Source organism: Culicoides brevitarsis, chromosome 2 (genome assembly GCF_036172545.1).
Source record: "Culicoides brevitarsis isolate CSIRO-B50_1 chromosome 2, AGI_CSIRO_Cbre_v1, whole genome shotgun sequence".
Lineage (NCBI taxonomy): Eukaryota > Metazoa > Arthropoda > Insecta > Diptera > Ceratopogonidae > Culicoides > Culicoides brevitarsis.
Genome location: NC_087086.1, coordinates 19687913 through 19705767, shown reverse-complemented (window position 1 = coordinate 19705767; position 17855 = coordinate 19687913). Strand labels below are relative to the sequence as shown.

General features: G+C 29.4%; 4 protein-coding genes, 2 long non-coding RNA genes and 1 other non-coding gene across 8 annotated transcripts in view; 5 read left to right on the top strand and 2 right to left on the bottom strand.

Moving 5' to 3' along the window:
- The first annotated feature begins 1109 nt into the window (after positions 1-1109).
- Positions 1110-4646, top strand: LOC134828679 (cilia- and flagella-associated protein 251-like). Its single transcript, XM_063841661.1, has 5 exons — positions 1110-1184; positions 1239-1388; positions 1447-2450; positions 2512-3067; positions 3522-4646. Exons 1-5 carry the CDS (start codon positions 1110-1112, stop codon positions 4644-4646), a joined length of 2910 nt encoding a protein of 969 aa, XP_063697731.1.
- Positions 4647-4767: 121 nt separating this feature from the next.
- On the top strand, positions 4768-4886 carry LOC134832933 (5S ribosomal RNA). Its single transcript, XR_010162091.1, has one exon. It is a non-coding gene; the product is annotated as a 5S ribosomal RNA (ribosomal RNA).
- A 416-nt stretch (positions 4887-5302) lies between these two features.
- On the top strand, positions 5303-6556 carry LOC134830198 (alpha-ketoglutarate-dependent dioxygenase alkB homolog 4). The gene is made up of 2 exons (XM_063843601.1): positions 5303-5527; positions 5593-6556. The coding sequence occupies exons 1-2, from the start codon at positions 5420-5422 to the stop codon at positions 6427-6429; spliced, it is 945 nt and encodes a 314-aa protein (XP_063699671.1). The 5' UTR covers positions 5303-5419; the 3' UTR covers positions 6430-6556.
- A 360-nt stretch (positions 6557-6916) lies between these two features.
- On the bottom strand, positions 6917-8116 carry LOC134832801 (glycine-rich selenoprotein-like). The gene is made up of 3 exons (XM_063846969.1): positions 7918-8116; positions 7759-7862; positions 6917-7696 (listed from the first exon to the last, which is right to left on the bottom strand). The coding sequence occupies exons 1-3, from the start codon at positions 8019-8021 to the stop codon at positions 7608-7610; spliced, it is 297 nt and encodes a 98-aa protein (XP_063703039.1). The 5' UTR covers positions 8022-8116; the 3' UTR covers positions 6917-7607.
- A 1834-nt stretch (positions 8117-9950) lies between these two features.
- LOC134832802 (uncharacterized) lies at positions 9951-13413 on the bottom strand. Of its 2 annotated transcripts, XR_010162080.1 has the most exons (4): positions 13216-13413; positions 12809-13146; positions 10156-10203; positions 9951-10046 (listed from the first exon to the last, which is right to left on the bottom strand). It is a non-coding gene; the product is annotated as an uncharacterized LOC134832802 (long non-coding RNA). The 2 variants fall into 2 exon arrangements; XR_010162079.1 differs by lacking the exons at positions 9951-10046; positions 10156-10203 and adding an exon at positions 12091-12747 and having other exon boundaries at positions 13216-13408.
- LOC134832803 (uncharacterized) lies at positions 10649-12380 on the top strand. Its single transcript, XR_010162081.1, has 4 exons — positions 10649-11545; positions 11600-11758; positions 12071-12097; positions 12154-12380. It is a non-coding gene; the product is annotated as an uncharacterized LOC134832803 (long non-coding RNA).
- Positions 13414-13476: 63 nt separating the features above from the next.
- Positions 13477-17855, top strand: part of LOC134832798 (inactive dipeptidyl peptidase 10) — a 28933-nt gene continuing 24554 nt past the window's right edge. The window contains exons 1-2 of the mRNA XM_063846964.1: positions 13477-13906; positions 15936-16299. Coding sequence (XP_063703034.1) covers positions 16270-16299 — 30 coding nt within the window. The 5' untranslated portion in view covers positions 13477-13906; positions 15936-16269. The remainder of the gene's footprint in view (positions 13907-15935; positions 16300-17855) is intronic.

Sequence of the window (17855 nt, the reverse complement as noted above, 5' to 3'; positions counted from 1 at the left end):
AAAATATTTTTTTTAAATGAAAATTTAGAATTTTTTTTTAGTAATTTTAGAGAAAATGTCTATAGCGCATTTTAACTGAAACATGTTGTTAACAAACACAAATTGCCAAATTTCTTTTTTTTTATTTTTTTTTTAAATATTTTTTTAAAAGGAATGATAAAAATTAAATAATTTTCCACTGATTTTATGAAATTTTAAAATATTTTCCGGAATGTTTTACCTCAAAACCTCATTTGTTGTGGTTTAAATCCCTAAATATTAAATGAAAAATTTTTTTGTGTATACATTTTGAAAATAAAAGAGTTGATTTAACTTTTTTTAAAGTAATAAAAATATTCCAATTTTAAAACTTAATAGGTAGGTACTAATAAATTAAAAAAAAAATTAAATGATAAAATTTTGAAAATTTACTTGAAAAGTAGTGGGTAAGTACTCAAAAAATAAAAAAATAAGAACTGTAAGTTAAAAAAAGGGATGAAAATTCGCCTAATTGAAAAATAATTGTTAAAAATTAAGTTTTTATATATTTTTTGAAATGTTCTATATTTTTTCTATTTTTCTCAATTTTCAAAAAAAAAAAAAAAAAATAATAATAATAATAAATGTATAAATAAAATAAATAAATAAAAATAAAATTTAACATAACCCTTATTAGAAAATAACTACGAGTCCATAATATTTCACGGACTAACATTTCAATTATATTTTTTTCTATCAAACGAACGCCTTAGAACAAAAAAGTGAAAATTTCATGAAAATGCACAGTTTCTACTATGTTGGCGTCAGTCGTTCAACAAATTCCATTTCGTGCACTTATTTTTTCGTTCGTTTCAAGTTCCAGGTTGCCAAGTTGTGGAATTTCATGTGGTTTCCATTAACTGTTCATTCAATAAAATAACGATGGAAACTCGAACACATTTTGTCGAAAACAAGTCAATCATTTGCGGTGGCAACTACACTTTGAACTTCAGAACGTAGTGTGCAGTGCATTGAAAGTTCAACAAAAAAACATAAAATTTCGTTGCATTTAAAATATAATTGTTGATTTTGATTGACAGAAGTGTGCTTTTTGGTGCAAAATACAGGTCAAGTTTATGCAGTATTGAAGGATGTTGGGAAATGAAAGCGGCGAAACGGCAGAAACGAACATGGAGTCGAGCAAGGAGCTGTTGGATACGCCTTTTGTGGGTATTTTTTCTTAAAAAATATTGAATTCTAATTTTTCTTGATTTTTTTAGTCCTTGGATTGGGTTTTTGGTCGCAACATAAAGTTACCAATAGTGAATTTGATCAAAAATGGCAGTGGAAGTGCCTTTTTCTACGTTGTGGGACACGCGGCATGCATTTTCGACGCAGAACAAAATTGTTTTGTGTCCTTGTTGAATCATGTAAGTCCTAAAATTAATTTTTAAGAAGTAAATTTTTTATTTTTAAAAATATTTTTAGCCACATGAAATAAATTCCTTGGATGCGGATCGTGCACGTCGTTTCCTCATGACCTCGGATAGCCGTCAAATCAACATTTGGGACAGTCAGCATCGAAAACCGCTCGTTATTCACACAATCAACTACCCCTTCGACGATATTGGGATTGGCGCAGCTGCTTTGAGTCCAGATGCCAAATATCTCGTAGCGGGAAGTGCTAAACGAAAGTGTTGCTTAAAAATTTGGTTGTGGAGTTACAATCGTGACAGTGCCGATGGCTCCGTGAATCTTCCCTCGCGCTACGGAATGCTCAAAAAAATTCGTTTCTGTCAGGATTTTGAATTTTCTCATTATTTCGTGGCAGTTTTCATGAATGGAGTGTGCTTCGGGGAGTGGGATGCCAAAGTTTCCAAGCTGAAAGTTCATATTCCGGAACGAGGATTCATGAATTGCATCAATGACGCGATGTACATGCCGAAAACTCGTCGAGTCGCGAGCATAACGAATGCCGGGCAAATCATGTTGTGGTCCGATATTTTTCCGGATGAGAATGAAACGGAAATTTGTAACGACAAAGAGTTTGTAAAAGTGGTAAAAGTATCTGGAGTGTCTTTAACTGCTATTGAATGCGTTGATGACGTCATAATGGTGGGAGATGAATGTGGCGAACTGCGCTTTTATGACAAGGATTTGCGATTAATTTACTATCACAGCGCTTTTGACGTGAGAGGGACGACAATTCAATGCATTGCTGCAAATGTGATGCCTCGAGATTGTAAAGTACTGGAAACCATGGATTTTGACAATTGTCCGTTGCGTGATGAAGATTTGGAGAAGGAGATTTTATATGGCCCGTTGATACCAAGGGACTTTAGTACCGATGAAAAACCTCTGGTGATACGAGATTTTTTAGTTGCTAGTGGAGATGGCAGAGTTTTTTCCGCTAATTTCATGGAAGGAGAGATGAAGGAAATTTTTCAACGGAACATGGAAGAAATTCTAACAATGGATTTCCATCCACAAAAGTATTTTTTAAGCAATTTTAAAGTAAAATTGAAACACTTACCTTTTTCCATTGAATTTCAGGAACATTTTTTACATTTTCTCAAAATCAGGAAGGATGATGCAATACCATCCCGAAACAAAGGAAACGATTTTGGACTCGAAAATTGAACTAGTGATGTCAGATCGCTTAAAAACCAAAGAAGAAATTGCTGGATCGAAACTTTTGAACGACAAAAGCGATAAACGACCGGATTCTGGAGATGAAAACACAAAATTAGAGTATCACTATCCGGTGCAACAAGTAACATGCATCAAATTTTCTAAGAACGGGATTCATTTGATGGTTGGAACAGATCGCGGATGTATTTACACTGTGGATCCTGATTCGCTGACGACTTATTCGCCCGAACCGTATCGTTATACCAATGAGCCCATCTCTAATATGACTTTTTCAGAGGATTCGAGATTTTTTATGTACTCGGACGTTACGAATAAAGTAATTTTGATGTACTTTGGAGTTCGGAAATGGTCCTTTGTTGGTAAAAATCGCTTCCATCACCTGCCAATTGTGGATTTTGTTGCTTTTAAAATGTTGTCTACGGATTTTTCGAGAGTTTTGTCTGTGGGAGAGGATCAGGTGAGTAAATTTTATCATTTAAATTTATATTTATCATTCAACTTTAATGGCTGCTTGAAATTTGTTTTAATTTTTTTATTCCAAATTTTTCTTAATTTTTATCAAAATTTAAAATTTATATCAAAACATAAAAAAATAAACAAAATCAATTATTTTAATTAAAGAAAAAAAAAATTAAGATTTTAATCTACATATGTACCTAAATTAAAATATATTAAATTGTATGTGAGTTTATTGAATTTATTTTTTAAAAAATTATTTCAGTGACTTTTAATGAATTAAATAAAAAAATTAATTCAAATTAATTTTTTTTTTTTGAGATATAAAAATAAATTTTAAATTAAATTATAATTTTTTTTATTTATTCAAATTTATATTTGCTCTAAAAAATGTTTAAAAAAAATTTTAGTTGCAGTTTTCCCAAAAATTCGTATTAAAATTTATATTTTTTCAGTTACTAGTGGAATACGACCTCGATCAAAGTATTACTCAAGGACGTCTTGATATTCTTAGCTCTTACCGTTACGATCAAAATGCAGTCCCGACATCCGTTACGTACATCCCGCCAAGTCTTTTGATGAAATTGGGTATCAACACGTTGGAATATGACTCGGTCCTACTCATCACTGACACCGACATGAAAATTAAATTAGTTGATTGCAACAGCGGCAGCATTCTTTTCACCTATTTAGGTCCAATTTTCGGCGCACCCATCCAGCAATGCTGCTTTTTCATAAAAGACGACATGGAGTTCTTAATTTTTAGCGCAGGGAACAAACTTGGATTATACTTGCTGCCAATCGATGGAAATCCATTCCGAGCCATTGGAGTAGTGGCAAGTCCTTATAATTTACAGAAAGTTTGCGTGTCACAAGATCAAAAACAGGTCTTCACGTGCGACGTAAATGCTTTCCTGATGTGGAAATTGCATGAATTGGCCGTCACTTCGCATTACATCGCTGGAGGAAGTGGTCTTGAGCCTTATTGCTCCCTCTTGCCAGGCGGTAAAAACGGATATTTGTTCCAAGAATTACTCGACATGTTCTATTACATTCAAATTTTAACGAGTGGCATGAACAGCGTTGCCGTAAACGAATTTATTCAAGGCACGGAAATTGTCGATTTCATGCGGAGTGTTGGATTTTTCCCCACTGACTTCCAAATCGCGAATATGTTGCGTGAACTTGAGCTTCGGGGAGCGCAAAATATCACGTTCGAACAATTGGTCGTTTTGTATTTGAATCACAAGCCGACGAAAGCAACTAGAGGACAAGAAGTCGCCAAAGCAATTGCGTATTTTGTTCGGAAATTCGTTGAAGCGGAAGGCAGTCAATGGCGAACGGGAAAACAAATAAGAAATATTTCGAAAAAGTACGTTATTCGGATTCTTACGGAATTTGCAGAAACGGTCGATGAAACGCAAGCTGTCATGTGTTTGAAAGAATTGTGGATGCAAAAGGACGAAAGCTCGACGAACGAAGATGCAGTAGAGGAAATTTTACAAAGACTTCCAGAAAAAATTGATTTTAGTAAATTCGTAGATAATTTAGTGGGCATCAGTTTTAATGAAGAAAAATAAAAAAAAAATCACGCAAATTATCAAAAATTGTAAGAAAATCTAAAAATATTTTCTGTACGTCAAATACTTAACGTTAGACAAAATTTTCATCATGTGTATCGATTTTAAACGTTAGATTCTCGTCAACGTCCATACCATGTTGAAAACACCGGTTCTCGTCCGATCACCGAAGTTAAGCAACATCGGGCGTGGTTAGTACTTGGATGGGTGACCGCTTGGGAACGCCGCGTGTCGTTGGCATTTTTTTTTTTTTAATTAGACCACTAAATTTTTTTTATTTTTTTTTTCAAGTCTTATTTCAAAGGCTAGAATGAATCCAATGAAGATAAATTCGAAAATACATAGTTAAAAAGTCTCACCTAAAAGAAATTATTTTTTGTGAATTTCATTGACAACAATTGTGTAATTTTTATTTTTCTATGATTTTTTTCAATGAATTGAATTGAATAAAATTCATGAGTTTTACTTAAAATAGTCTAGATTTTTTAAATTTTAAATGATTTCTGAAAAATTTGAGTAAAATTTTACATTTTTTATCGTACAAAAAAAATTTTCGTAAAAAAAAACAGATTTTCAATTCGAATTCATTCAAGTGACTCCATCTCTTGATGTCAAATTTTCTGTTATATAGTATCTGCAACATGTCAAAAGAGAATTGTTATACCATTGTTTATCTTCTCGCACACACTTGCTTACATAAATGTTGTTAAAAAATCACTTTTAATTATTTTCCGGTTGTTTTTTCCGTAATTTGTCAGTCAAAAAGGACAAAAATGAATTATCCGCGTGAGTGTGGATGCAAAGGTGCCCGCTCCTGCCTCAAGTGTGAATCAAATTCTGACCTTGGAATTAAGCCAAAGGCATTTTATCAGGAATTTAAGGTAAATATTTTGTTCTTTTTATTGCTTACAAAAAAATGTTTCACAATGAAAACAAATATTTTTAGACCCGCAAAAGTTTCGTTTTCTGTCCGTACTGTTCAAAGATCTACGAAGGTTGGGACACGGAGAACATTGAGGCGGAACATGCGGCATCCCACAACAACTTGCCGGGATACAATTTTCCCGGGATTCTCGTGCAACCGGATTTTATCACGAAAGACGAGCTGAATCACCTGATGAAGGGAATCGACGAGATGCATTGGGACGTGTCGCAAAGTGGGCGTCGCAAACAAAATTTCGGCCCAAAAACGAATTTTAAAAAGCGTAAATTGCAACTTGGACAATTTAAGGGATTTCCGGAATTTTCGGAATTTGTACAAACAAAGCTGCGTCAAGTGCCGCTTTTGCATGATTTTTACGTGATTGAACAGTGCTCGTTGGAATACGATCCAGAGAAGGGGGCCTCTATCGATCCGCACATTGACGATTGTTGGGTGTGGGGCGAACGTGTTGTCACAGTCAATTGCATCGGTGATTCCGTACTGACTTTCACCAAATTCACGGACGATCCGAATCTCAAGTATAACTTGGATTACGTCGATACGTACAAGCAGCATTTGTTACCGCGAGGGCCCGAACGGTGTGACTTGCAGGAGGAGGATTTTGTTGTGCGCGTGCCGCAACCGGAGAGATCGCTTGTCGTGATATACGGCGAACCGCGATACAACTGGGAGCATTGCGTGTTACGAGAAGATATTAAAACGAGACGTGTTTGTGTTGCTTATCGGGAATTTACGCCGCCCTATCTCGTGAATGGCAACGAGGCAGAGCAGAGCGAACAAATTAATGAGCTGGCAAAGTATTTCTGGAATCACAATCACTTGAATAAGATTATTGAATAAAGTATAGGCGGACAGCGTGACACGAGCACATGATGTTTTTTTTTCCATTTTCCATTCAATATAACTTGAAAAATGTACTGACAGAGGCGGAAAAGCACGATTTTGGTTAAAATTTTTTTTTTGTTTATTTTAAAATTTACAAAATATTATGAATATTTTTTTAAAAAATTTAAAAAATTAAATATTTTTTTTTAATTTAAGAAAAATCAATTTTCAAAATTTTTAATTTAAGAAAAATCAATTTACAAAATGTTTCTGCTTATTTTTTTTTAAATTTAAAAAAAAAATCTTAAAAATTCTCATAATTTTGTTTTTTTTATTTTAAATTTTGGCCTGAATAATTTTAAATATTTTATTTTTTTTTTTCAAAATTTATTCCTTATTTTAGAGATTTTTTTGGAAAAAATTTATTTCAAAACTTTTCTGCTTATTTTTTTTTTTTTTTTAATTAAAAAAAAATCTTAAAAAAAATGTTTTTTATTTTAAATTTTGGTCATAAAAATTTATTCAAAAAAAAAAAAACGAGGGTCGATATTTCACTGAAAGGATCCAATCAAAGTTCAAATGCGCCTTTTAATCCCATTCCCGACTCTGAAATCAAAAAGCACGAGACACTTTCCAACATTCTTTTCCAGGGTTACGATTCCTCCTGCCGCCCATTGCGCATGACTGGCCTAGAATATGGATGACAGCTCGCTGTTTATGTCTTTCTTGGAGGAAGATTCTATATGTCGTGTCCCCGTATAAACACTACATGCCGCATTTCATGTCGAAATCCAAATTGTCGCGAACGTGAGAGAAATCAGGACTTGTTGCTCCTTTCGTGAAATTTCTCCCTCGCATTCTCCCAAAAAAAAAAAAATAATCTCTCCGATTGCGAGATAATAAAATTTTGGTTTTATGTCCAAATAAATTAGATTCGATTGTGGTTTTATTGTGACTCGATGATGTACAAAGTAAATGACCATACGTTCCGTTACCCGTTTGGTTTTTATTAGTGATCGATTTATCATAAAAAAAAAATTAATTGGAGCAAATGAGAACGAATGTCACGTCGGAAAATACCCGCCAACGTAATGGTTTAGAGAATTTTCGTCAAAAAAGGAACAAGTCCATTGACATTCGTCTCATTCAAGGCACTGTGATGCTTTAAACGTTAAAGCACCACTTTACCGCGCTCATCCGCCTCCGGGAATGTTACAGTCGTCCATGTTCACAACACGACCAATTCTGCGTCCATAGCCAGCTGGTTGACCACGATTGGAACCTGCACGGAAATGACGTGTCTTTTAAATAATTTTTCGAGGTCAAAAAATTTATTTTACTCACCTCCGCCTCCACTTCCTGGTCCGCTTCCCGGGCCACGTCCGCCAGAGCTGCGTGGGTTGCTATTATTTTTATTCGGCACCAAATCCGAGAATAATGTTGCGAAACTACAAAAAATTTATTAGAAATTTCTCGAGAAAGAAAAGAAAAATTAAAACTTACAAGAGATAAACTCCGGTGAAGAATCCCATAATCATCTCCCAGAGCCGGTTGAGACTCCAGGGACGACTTTGGGAAACCGTTCCGTCACGATTTACGTAAACCATTTAACTATTTATTTATTTACTAAAACATTTCGTCATTCACAGGATTTTTATTTGTTGTTTTGATGATGTCAGTGACAGAAAGTGTGACCCAATGAATATTTTTGTCTACCTCTTAGGCGTTTTTCATGCATGATGTTGAATTTTGAATTACTGAAATTTTTTGTAGGATTTTAAATCGAGTATATTTTATGTCTACTGTTTAATTTTACCTGAAAATTAATTATAAATATTTTTGCAAAATTTTCTTAAACTCATAAAATTTATTATAAAAAGTATTAAAATTATATTTTCAAACAAATTCTTGGGTAATAGCTCATCAAAAATTTTAATTTTAAAATTTTTAAAATTAATTAATTAGTTATAGTTAAAAAAAATTGACAATCCTTTTTTTATTTTAATTTTAATTAAAAGTTTCTAAAATCAAATAGAGAATCTCAATGTCATCTTGTCATTAAATTAAAAGCAAAAATTATATGAATTTGGTCACTTTTTATATGAAAAAAAAAAACAAAACTTTTTTATTTTACTCCATTATACTCGGTACAAAAAGTTCAAAATAAATATTTCTTTAACTTTTTCCGTATTTTCCGTATCTTTTTTTGTACGAGTGATCCAAATATTCCAATTGTTGGATACTTTTAACATTATGCCATGATCCGCCGAAATTAACTTCAATTCTATCTTCGGTCGTTCTGATTCTTTGCAAATTTCCTGATTCTTTCAAAATTTTTGCGCGTTCTTTAATTTTACGCAAATATTTCGGCAAATAATGTTCAAAATAGATTCTTTTGCTTGGATTTTCGCCAAAAATTCCAGTATTGACAGGAGAAGAGCTCGAAATATTTTGGAGATATGTGTCAGCAAATTGTACTTTCACCTCGGTTGAGTAAAATTCAACTAAAACCTCTGAATTGTTTAATTTTTCAATCGAAACAATATCTGAACGATCCAAAAAATATCCGCAAAAACGAGCAACTTCAATAATAGATTTGGCATCTTGATTATTCGATGGAAGATTTTTCAGAATTAATTTATTTTTCTTGTGCACGACGTAATAAAATGCACTGAAAAATGTTAAAAAAGTTAAGAGAATAAAATCAAGATTTTTGAAAGAATATACGAACCTTTGACAAAATTCAAACAAAATTTCGAACAAATTGTTTATAATAATCCAAACAATAGCAAAATTATTATTTGCCGGCATTTTTTCACTCATACAACTTTGAGCAACAAACTTGGAATGAGTCACTTTTTGCAGTACAATATAACTTTTTCAATGTATGTGTGGAGTCGCATTTACTTTTTGATTATCAGAAAAAGGCTTATTCGATTTTGAAAAATATTTCTAATTTACGGATTTTTTTAAAATTTCAATATTTAAGATAGTTTATTTTGAAATTGGATTTTTTTTAAAAAAGTAAATTATTTTTTTTAAACGTTTTCAAATGTTAAGCGTTGATTCTTAATATTTATTTATTTTTGGTTAACATTATTTTCAAATTTGAGCTTAAAAATCAAAACAAAAATCAAATAAAATCTCCTAAAATAAAAATTTTTGAAAAAAAAATTATTTTGGTCACGTGACTCAAAAAAAAATTTCTTCTATATTTCAATAGGAAACGTCTTTTAAAAGCAAGTTTCTTCTGTTTTTTGAATAATTTTATAGTTTATTATATATACATATAATATATTTTATAAAAAAAAAAGAAATTGATTTTTAAAAAAATTAAATATAAAATTCCTGATGCCAAAAAAAAAATAAAATTACCGCTAGCGCCCTTTTCAGTCAAAAATGGATGTTTTGTATTTTGACGAGCTAAAAATAAAAATAGTTGAAACAAAATTAAAATTTAATTTTTTTAAAAAAAAAATAAAATTAGTTTAGCGCCCTTTTCAGTCAAAAATGGATGTTTTGTATTTTGACGAGCTAAAAATAAAAATAGTTGAAACAAAATTAAAATTTAATTTAAGTAAAAAAAAAGTTACCCTTGGGATCACTCCTTGCATCGCGATCTGTTCCGCGTCCTACAATTAAAAAAAAATTAATTAAAAAAAATAATTAATACTAAAATAAAAAAAAAGAAATTGATTTTTAAAAAAATTAAATATAAAAATCTTGATGCAAAAAAATTACCTTTTGTGCCCTTTGCAGTCAAAAATAAATCATTTTCGTTTTGACGAGCTAAAATTAAAAATAGTTGAAACAAAATTAAAATTTATTTTGAGTAAAAAAAAAGTTTAACTATATATTTGATGATTTTTCAATAAAAAAATTTCAAAAATATTTTTATTTTATATTTAATTTTTACTTTTCCCCCTGAGTTTTTTCGACAAAATTTTTGATCAAAAATTGATACGTTTGACTGCCAAAGACTAAAAAAATTTTTTTTTAAATATTTGATAAATTAAATTTCTCTTAAACTGCTCTTAAAAAATTTCCAAAATATTTTTGAATATTGTATTTGCCGAAATCAAGAAAAATCGTGTTTTTAGTTAATTTGTCTCTGTTGATAATATTTCAAGATAAGGTTCTGTCAATGATTCGTTTAATAAATGCATTCATAAATTGGCTTTGATTAATTATTAGAAAAAAAACTCGATGAAAATCATATTAGTTCACAATGGACTTTCAATCACATAAATTGTCCGAAGCGGACTTAATTTTCCTCACAACGAACACTTTTTCGAAAAAATACAAAAATTACATTATATTTTTCCGTTGTTGTGGCTTTTTAAATTATTATTCGTCATCTTGGCTCAAAAATGTGTTTCGCGTAATTTATTTATTTTTTACCGTTACGTCATTTATATCATTTATGATTTATCTGAAAACTCTCACGATGGGACAATCTCTCGGCACAATCACCCTAAAAAGCTTATTTCTCGTTAATTTGTTCACCGTCTTAGCGAGCATCGCTCAAACTGAATTTTGTGAAAAACAAGCGAAAAATCTCATCGGTAAATTTGACGAAATTGATTTTGTGATTCAAACTAAGCTTTTGATGAAAATTAATTTCGCAAAAGATCTCAAATTCACTCGAAATACAGTTCTTGTTGCATTTTACATTTTTCTCGTGGTCTCAGTCATCGTTCTGGCACAAGCTTATCCTTCGTCCGGGAATTATCACGTCGTTGTTTTGAGAAAAATTGCAGGAACTTTAATTTTTGTGCGATGTTTGCAATTGTGCTTTTTCCTGCAAATTATAAACTTCAGAATTTTGATCGTTAATGAAGCGATTAAAAAAATGACGATGAATCCAAATACAGAAATCATGAAAATCGCTAAAAATATTCAAGAAAAAATTTGGAAGTGTTGCCAGTTGATAAATTCTTGCTTTGGATGGTCCACTTTAGTTATTGTGTCAGCATTTTTTATCGATTTTGCGTTATACGGATATTTTTTGGTTTTGTACATGATGACTGGTACGGCAAGGATCACTTATGGAGAGATTTTTGGAAATGCATGTCCCAAGTTAATTGCTCTTGTGATAATATGTAACGCGATATCGAATTGTCAGGAAAATGTGAGTAAAATTAAATTCGATTAAAAAAAAATAAAGAAAATAAAAATATTGCAGATGTCGAACATGGCAAGATTAATTCACAAATTAGACAGACGAATATCTGAAAAAAATACTTCAAAAATTTTGAGGGAATTATCGATGCAAATTTATCAGGAACCCTTGAGATTTTCTTTAAGTGGATTTTTTGATATTGATTATGAATTTCTTGGATCTGTAAGTCTTATTTTTACAAACAAATAAAAATCGGTTGAACATTTATTTTTTTTAATCAGTTCTTAATTTATTTATTTTTTGTAAAAATCATAAAAATACATAAAAATTAAAGAAATACTTATTTTTTTATAAAATATTAAAAAATTGAAAAAATACTGTAAGCGCAATTGTTTTTTGCTATGTAAAATTTATTTGATTAATGAATTAAAATAATTTTAATTTTAGTTAAATGTAAAATAATTACATATATTATATCAATAAAATTATTTATTATATTACTTTATTAATTAATAATTAAAATATTTTTTTTAGATGTTTATTGGAGTAGCTACTTATCTGGTAAACATTATTTTAATTTTTGAAAATTAGTTTATATATATTTTTTTAAATTTTAGGTAATCATGGTACAATTTCAACAAGAGGAAGGAATTTAATGAATTAAAAAATACAATATTCTTAAGTCACAAATCCTTTTAAAAAAAAATAAAATTATGGCATTATTTTAAAAAATTTTTTTTAGTTTAATACTACTTCTCATCTATTCTTTTAATTTCATCACTTCATTTATTTTTAAATTTTAGTTTTTTTTTTGCATAGTTGACACTAAATGTCTTTAGTCACTCAAAATATATTCCATATTATATTTTTTCAAATGTCCAACTCTGCAATATTTTTAACTTATAAGCAACTAAAACGTCAAATTTGTCATAATTTGCTTTAATTTTGTTGACACTTCTCTAAATATGCATCAAACTTTTCTTCTTTTACTTTGTAATTATAAAATTTCACTGAAATCTCTCCATTTCCTTCAAGTTTAATTATAATTCTTATAATTATAATATTTGAACATCCTAACCGGTATTCTAGAGCCTCTACAACTAACTCTAAATCTTAAATTAACTCTTATTTTTTAATTCTTCAACATTTCGCGATCCAATCCAATCCAGTTATCTAATCGATCAAAGAAGGCGAAACAACTTCTAAACCCACTAAAATTTTTATTGTATCATAAAAGAAAAAGAAAAAAAAATAAAGGAAATTTTTACTTACATAAAACAGATTTTCAGAAAATATTTGAGCATTTTAAAAATAAAGCAAACAACAATTATTGAAATTTCCAAAACTTTATTTAGAGACATTTTAAATACGTGTGATTTCTTTAAACAACAATGTTGAAATGACATTATCAACCTTTGCCTATGTAAATATTTATAATTCACACACATACTTACGAGAGCTTTTGACATTTCTTATCACTTAAATCTGTGTGTAGGGCCTATTGTTTGACTTGTGATGAATTTTATAATTAATGCAAAAATAAAATTTGACAACTTGTTTAAACTTGAACTAACAAAATTTATCCATTTTGTACAAAAAATTATTTAAATCTGAAAAATATAAAAAAAAAACACAAAAAATCATAAAAATTCAATTTAAAATAAAAAATTAATACTCACATCAAAATTTAAAAAAATAAAAAAATCACACATTTTAAAATTAGTTTTTTAAAAATAATTTTTAAACAATAATTGTAATTATAATAATTACTGCTAAAAAAAATAAAATTTTAATCGTCGACATTCTGGAGAGTTACGTGTGTTTTCTAGCGAGAATAAATTCAAAGTGACTCGTGCAAGCGAAACTTTGAACGCAATTCCGCTGATGCCGCATTTTTATTTCGTTTCATTTCATTTCGCGTGTTAGCAAAATACAACAGATTCATTCCGGTTGGCAACACACATTTTCCCACGCGTGCCACCCTACGTTCCGCTCTCTCGAAAAGCGGGAGAGCGCGTCCTTTTCGCACATCGTCACGAACTCCGGTATAATTGCATGAACCAAACACTGGCACGAAATTTTCTTTCAGTCAGTCTCTCGCTGTCATTTCGTTCGGGCAAGAAATGAGAAGAAAAAATTCGAGTTAAAATCCTGTGTACAAAAAAAAAATCTCTGTGTGTCTGTATGTGTGTGATAAATAGTAGCAGAAGCAGCAGCAGCAGCAAAAGCAGCTGAAAGAAAGGAAATCATTTTTATCAAAAGTGTTTATCGTTACCACGAACACCACACACAAGACGAGCAAAAATCATAACAAATTACCAAAAGACGCAAAAATGACGGAAATGTGTGTCGAAATTAAATTAATAAAAAGTACGAACTGTTGCTACAAATAATTTTTCCTTCATTTTATTTAATAATAATTTCGTGTGTGGAGGATTTTCTGTTTTTTTTTCTTCTTTCGTCTCTCCTTAATGCAAAAGTAATACTCGGAGGCTTACCCACTACCACTGCTTGCGACTACTACTGACTCGTGTGAGAAAAAAAAACACAAGTGTAACACAAACATAAAAATATTTTCGGCACGAAATTGAATCCTCTGGCAATTTTGTCAGCCAGCATCAGCTTTGATGTTTTTTTCTCGTCGTCGTCGTCGTTGACTGTTTGTTTTTGTTTTGTGTATCAAAAGTGCAATCAAATGTTATAAAAAAAAAGTTTAAATAAAAAAAACGAGGAAAAGTTAGTCAAACAAGTCATGAGTAATGAAAATAATAATAGAGCCCAACGACGATGACGACACGAACAATAGACGGAGCAAAAAATCCTCACACTTGCTTTGCATATTAAATGAATCTCGAACGAAAAAAAAAAGTTTCTCCCTTGTAAATAATAGTGCCAGGCTAGACTAATAGTCGTAGAAGAAGAAGTAGTGGTGGTAAAAATGTAGTAGATAGAGTTTACCAGAGTGTGAAAATTGCAGGAGAAGGAAAAAAAATTAGTTTAGAGCACTCACATGCGAAATATATTCCGTGTTTCGAGTCGGGCGAGAAATGAGGCTGTTGCAACAGATTGTAAAATGTTAAAAGTTTTTATTGCCTCCGTTGCTGTTGAAGAGTTCTTCTTACGAAGAGATTTGCAAGACATCTGCAACTGAAGACTCTGCAAAGAATTTTTTGATTTATCGCCCCGCATCTTTTTGTGCTTCTTCATGTCTTTTTTTGTTCTTTGTGAATTACTGAACCAGAAAGGTTTTTTTTATTCATTTGCTCCCGTATTCTGTTTCAAAAATAACACTCAGGGGCATAGTTTAAGCAGCTTATGTGTATATGGGAGATATGGAAACGTCTGGTCTTTTCTACAAGTGAAAAGCTTTGAAAATGCGATTTTGTGAGAAAAAACTCATTTTTTTAAATTTATTAGTCATTATAGTATTATGAATTTTATGATACTCTTAAAATAAATTCATAAAATAGGTTTTCTCTTGACATTTTTAGATTACAAGATAAAGGGTCACAACATTTTTTAACAAGAACTTAAATTATTATTATTTAAAAATAGGATTCAAGTTGAAAGAATAAAATTTAAATTTTAAATAATCAAATAAAAAATAAGTTTATTAATTAAATTTATTTTTTTTGATTTAAAAATATAATTTATATGAATTAAAGAACAAAAAAAAAATAATAATAAATAATTTATTTAAGAAAAAAAAATTTTTATATTTAATTTAAATAAATTAAAAATTAAGTATATTAACAAGAATAAAATTAAATAAATATTTTTTTCATGAATCAAATTAATTTAATTAATTTTTTTAATAATAAAACTTTAATAAAATAAATGAATAAAAAAAATAATTAACGAAATAAAAATTAAATATAAAAAATTGAACAAAGATTAATTTATAGAATTCTCGATAAAATTTTTAAATTTATTTTTTTTATAAAACTTTTAAATTTTGATATATTTTTTCATCAATTTATAATGTTATTCAATTTATTTTTTTTTATTTATTTCAAAAAATTAAAATGAAATTACAATTCAATTTTGAATTTTAAAAATATAATACAGAAAAATTTTTTATGAATTATGAAAATTAAAAATAATTTTTATTTTTGTTCAATTAAAAAAAAATTACCAGGTTTTTAAAAACAAATTTCTAACTATATTTTTTTGAATTAAAAAAATATTGTGGCCATTTCTCACAAAGCCGCAGTTAAGCCAATTTAAACTTGATTGACGTTTCACTCCCAAACACAAACAAAAAATCTTTCCTTCTTTCATATTCAATTAATATTGAAACACGTTTTGATCCGATTTAAAAGTTTTTTCCTTTCAAGTTAATAATTCATGCCTACTTGCATACTATTTTTAACTCCAAAATCAATTTCAATTATTCCAGATCCGAACACATTCACCTAACAACTAAATGTCTGTGTCTGTGTGTAAATAGATGCGCTCGCTAAAAATAGTGCTTTTTATCGTATTGCATTTGCATCAAAAAAGTGAGAAAACCAAGATATATACAAGTGATTTGTGTACCGACATAAACATAAAAATAAAAAAAAAATACGAGCAAAAGTTCCCACATTATAATAATTCATCGACACGACAACTAAAGTACTGACGACGACAACAACACGCTTCCTTGTTGTCCTGTGCACAGTCACATTGTAAATACATATAAATAAAAAAAAAGTAAAAGAGTCAAGTTTAATATAATATAATAAAAAAAAATGACAGAAGGAGATAACTACGATGATGAGGTAATAAATGCCAGTCAAAAAGTTATTCTATAACATCTTTCTGGTTATTAAATATTTATTATTATCATTTATTTATGTATTTTCCATGTTTATATATTTTACCTTCTTCTCTCACATTCCTTGCATGCCACATACTTTTCTTCTAAGGCGATTAAATTTAGTTATTTCGATTTTTGTCACCCCCTCAGATTTTTACGACAAAAAAATTTAAGAAAAAATATAAAAATAAAATAACAAAAAAAAAATATTAATAAAAAAACATTAAAATTTATATATTTCCCTCGATTTTTAATTATATTTTTCAATAATTTTATAGAAAATAAAAAAAATAGGTCAATAATTTTTTTAAAAATATTTTCAGATTTCATGATATTTAATTTTCTTTAATTATCAGCTCGAATATAAAAATAATTAAATTAATTAAAAATTTTTTTATTAATTATTTTTTAATTAATTTACGTAAATTAAATAAAATTAATAAAATTTTATTAAAAATGATTCATTGTCATCAATCATTGAGCAACGATAAAAAATAACAAAAAAAAAATTAATAAAAAATATTTTTATTTACTCTCCCCCTTCCCCCAAAAAAATGCTTAAGGGACAAAAATCGAAAATATGAAATTTATTCGCCTAAGTGTTGTTTGTTTATATAAATTTCGTGTCAATGTGTGAGAGTGAGAAAAGAAGTCAACGAGAAAATCACGCGTGTGACGTTGTTTTTCCCAAAAAAAAAAAAAGAAGATAATATACGACACACATGACAAATTATTCGTTGCTACGTTCAGTCAGTAAAGTTTTACCTTTCGAAGCAAATTTAGATGACACAATGTTGATGATGATGATAAACTTTACCGCAAAATTTTTCCATTCTGTTACCTCTTTTCACAACAAGCTCGGTTTCACTGCACACGAACAATAAAGTTTGTTCTTCCCTAAAAAAAAAAAAAAATAATTTTTTGTTGCGTTATATTTAGCACAAAATGATACAATCTTTTGTTTTAATCTGTTTTGGAAAAGGTTTGCACAAAGCCAACAACGCCAGTTGGTGAAGGAAGCAACGAAGGTGGAGAGCAAGCAGCTTAAAAATACATTTTTATTACATTCTACAGATTTTTGGCATTTATTATTAATTTTTTTTTCGTTGTGTTCTTGTTTAAAACATCCGTTTTCCTCCTCTTTGTTGCGTTTGCAGCCTTTTCATGTCCGGACGGCATTTTTTTTGTTTGTGTTTTTTTTTCTTCTTGCGGAACTCAATTGTCGTGTAATGTAGTAGTAGAGTAAAAATAAAATAAAATAAAGGTACTGACGACGATGTAATGCTAGGTAATTAGAAAAGTTTTGTTACAAACTGACTGGAACAAGATTGGATAGAAATTATGTAGATATTTGGGTGCAAGGGAAAAAAATTGTGATAAATTAGAAAATTTAATTGAAAATATTTTTGGGATCACACGAATTTTACTGTTATCGCAAGGACACAGATAAAATATTTTTGATTGTAGGCAGGAGCTTAAAAAGTTTTACATTCAATTTTTGTTATATTTTCATTTTTT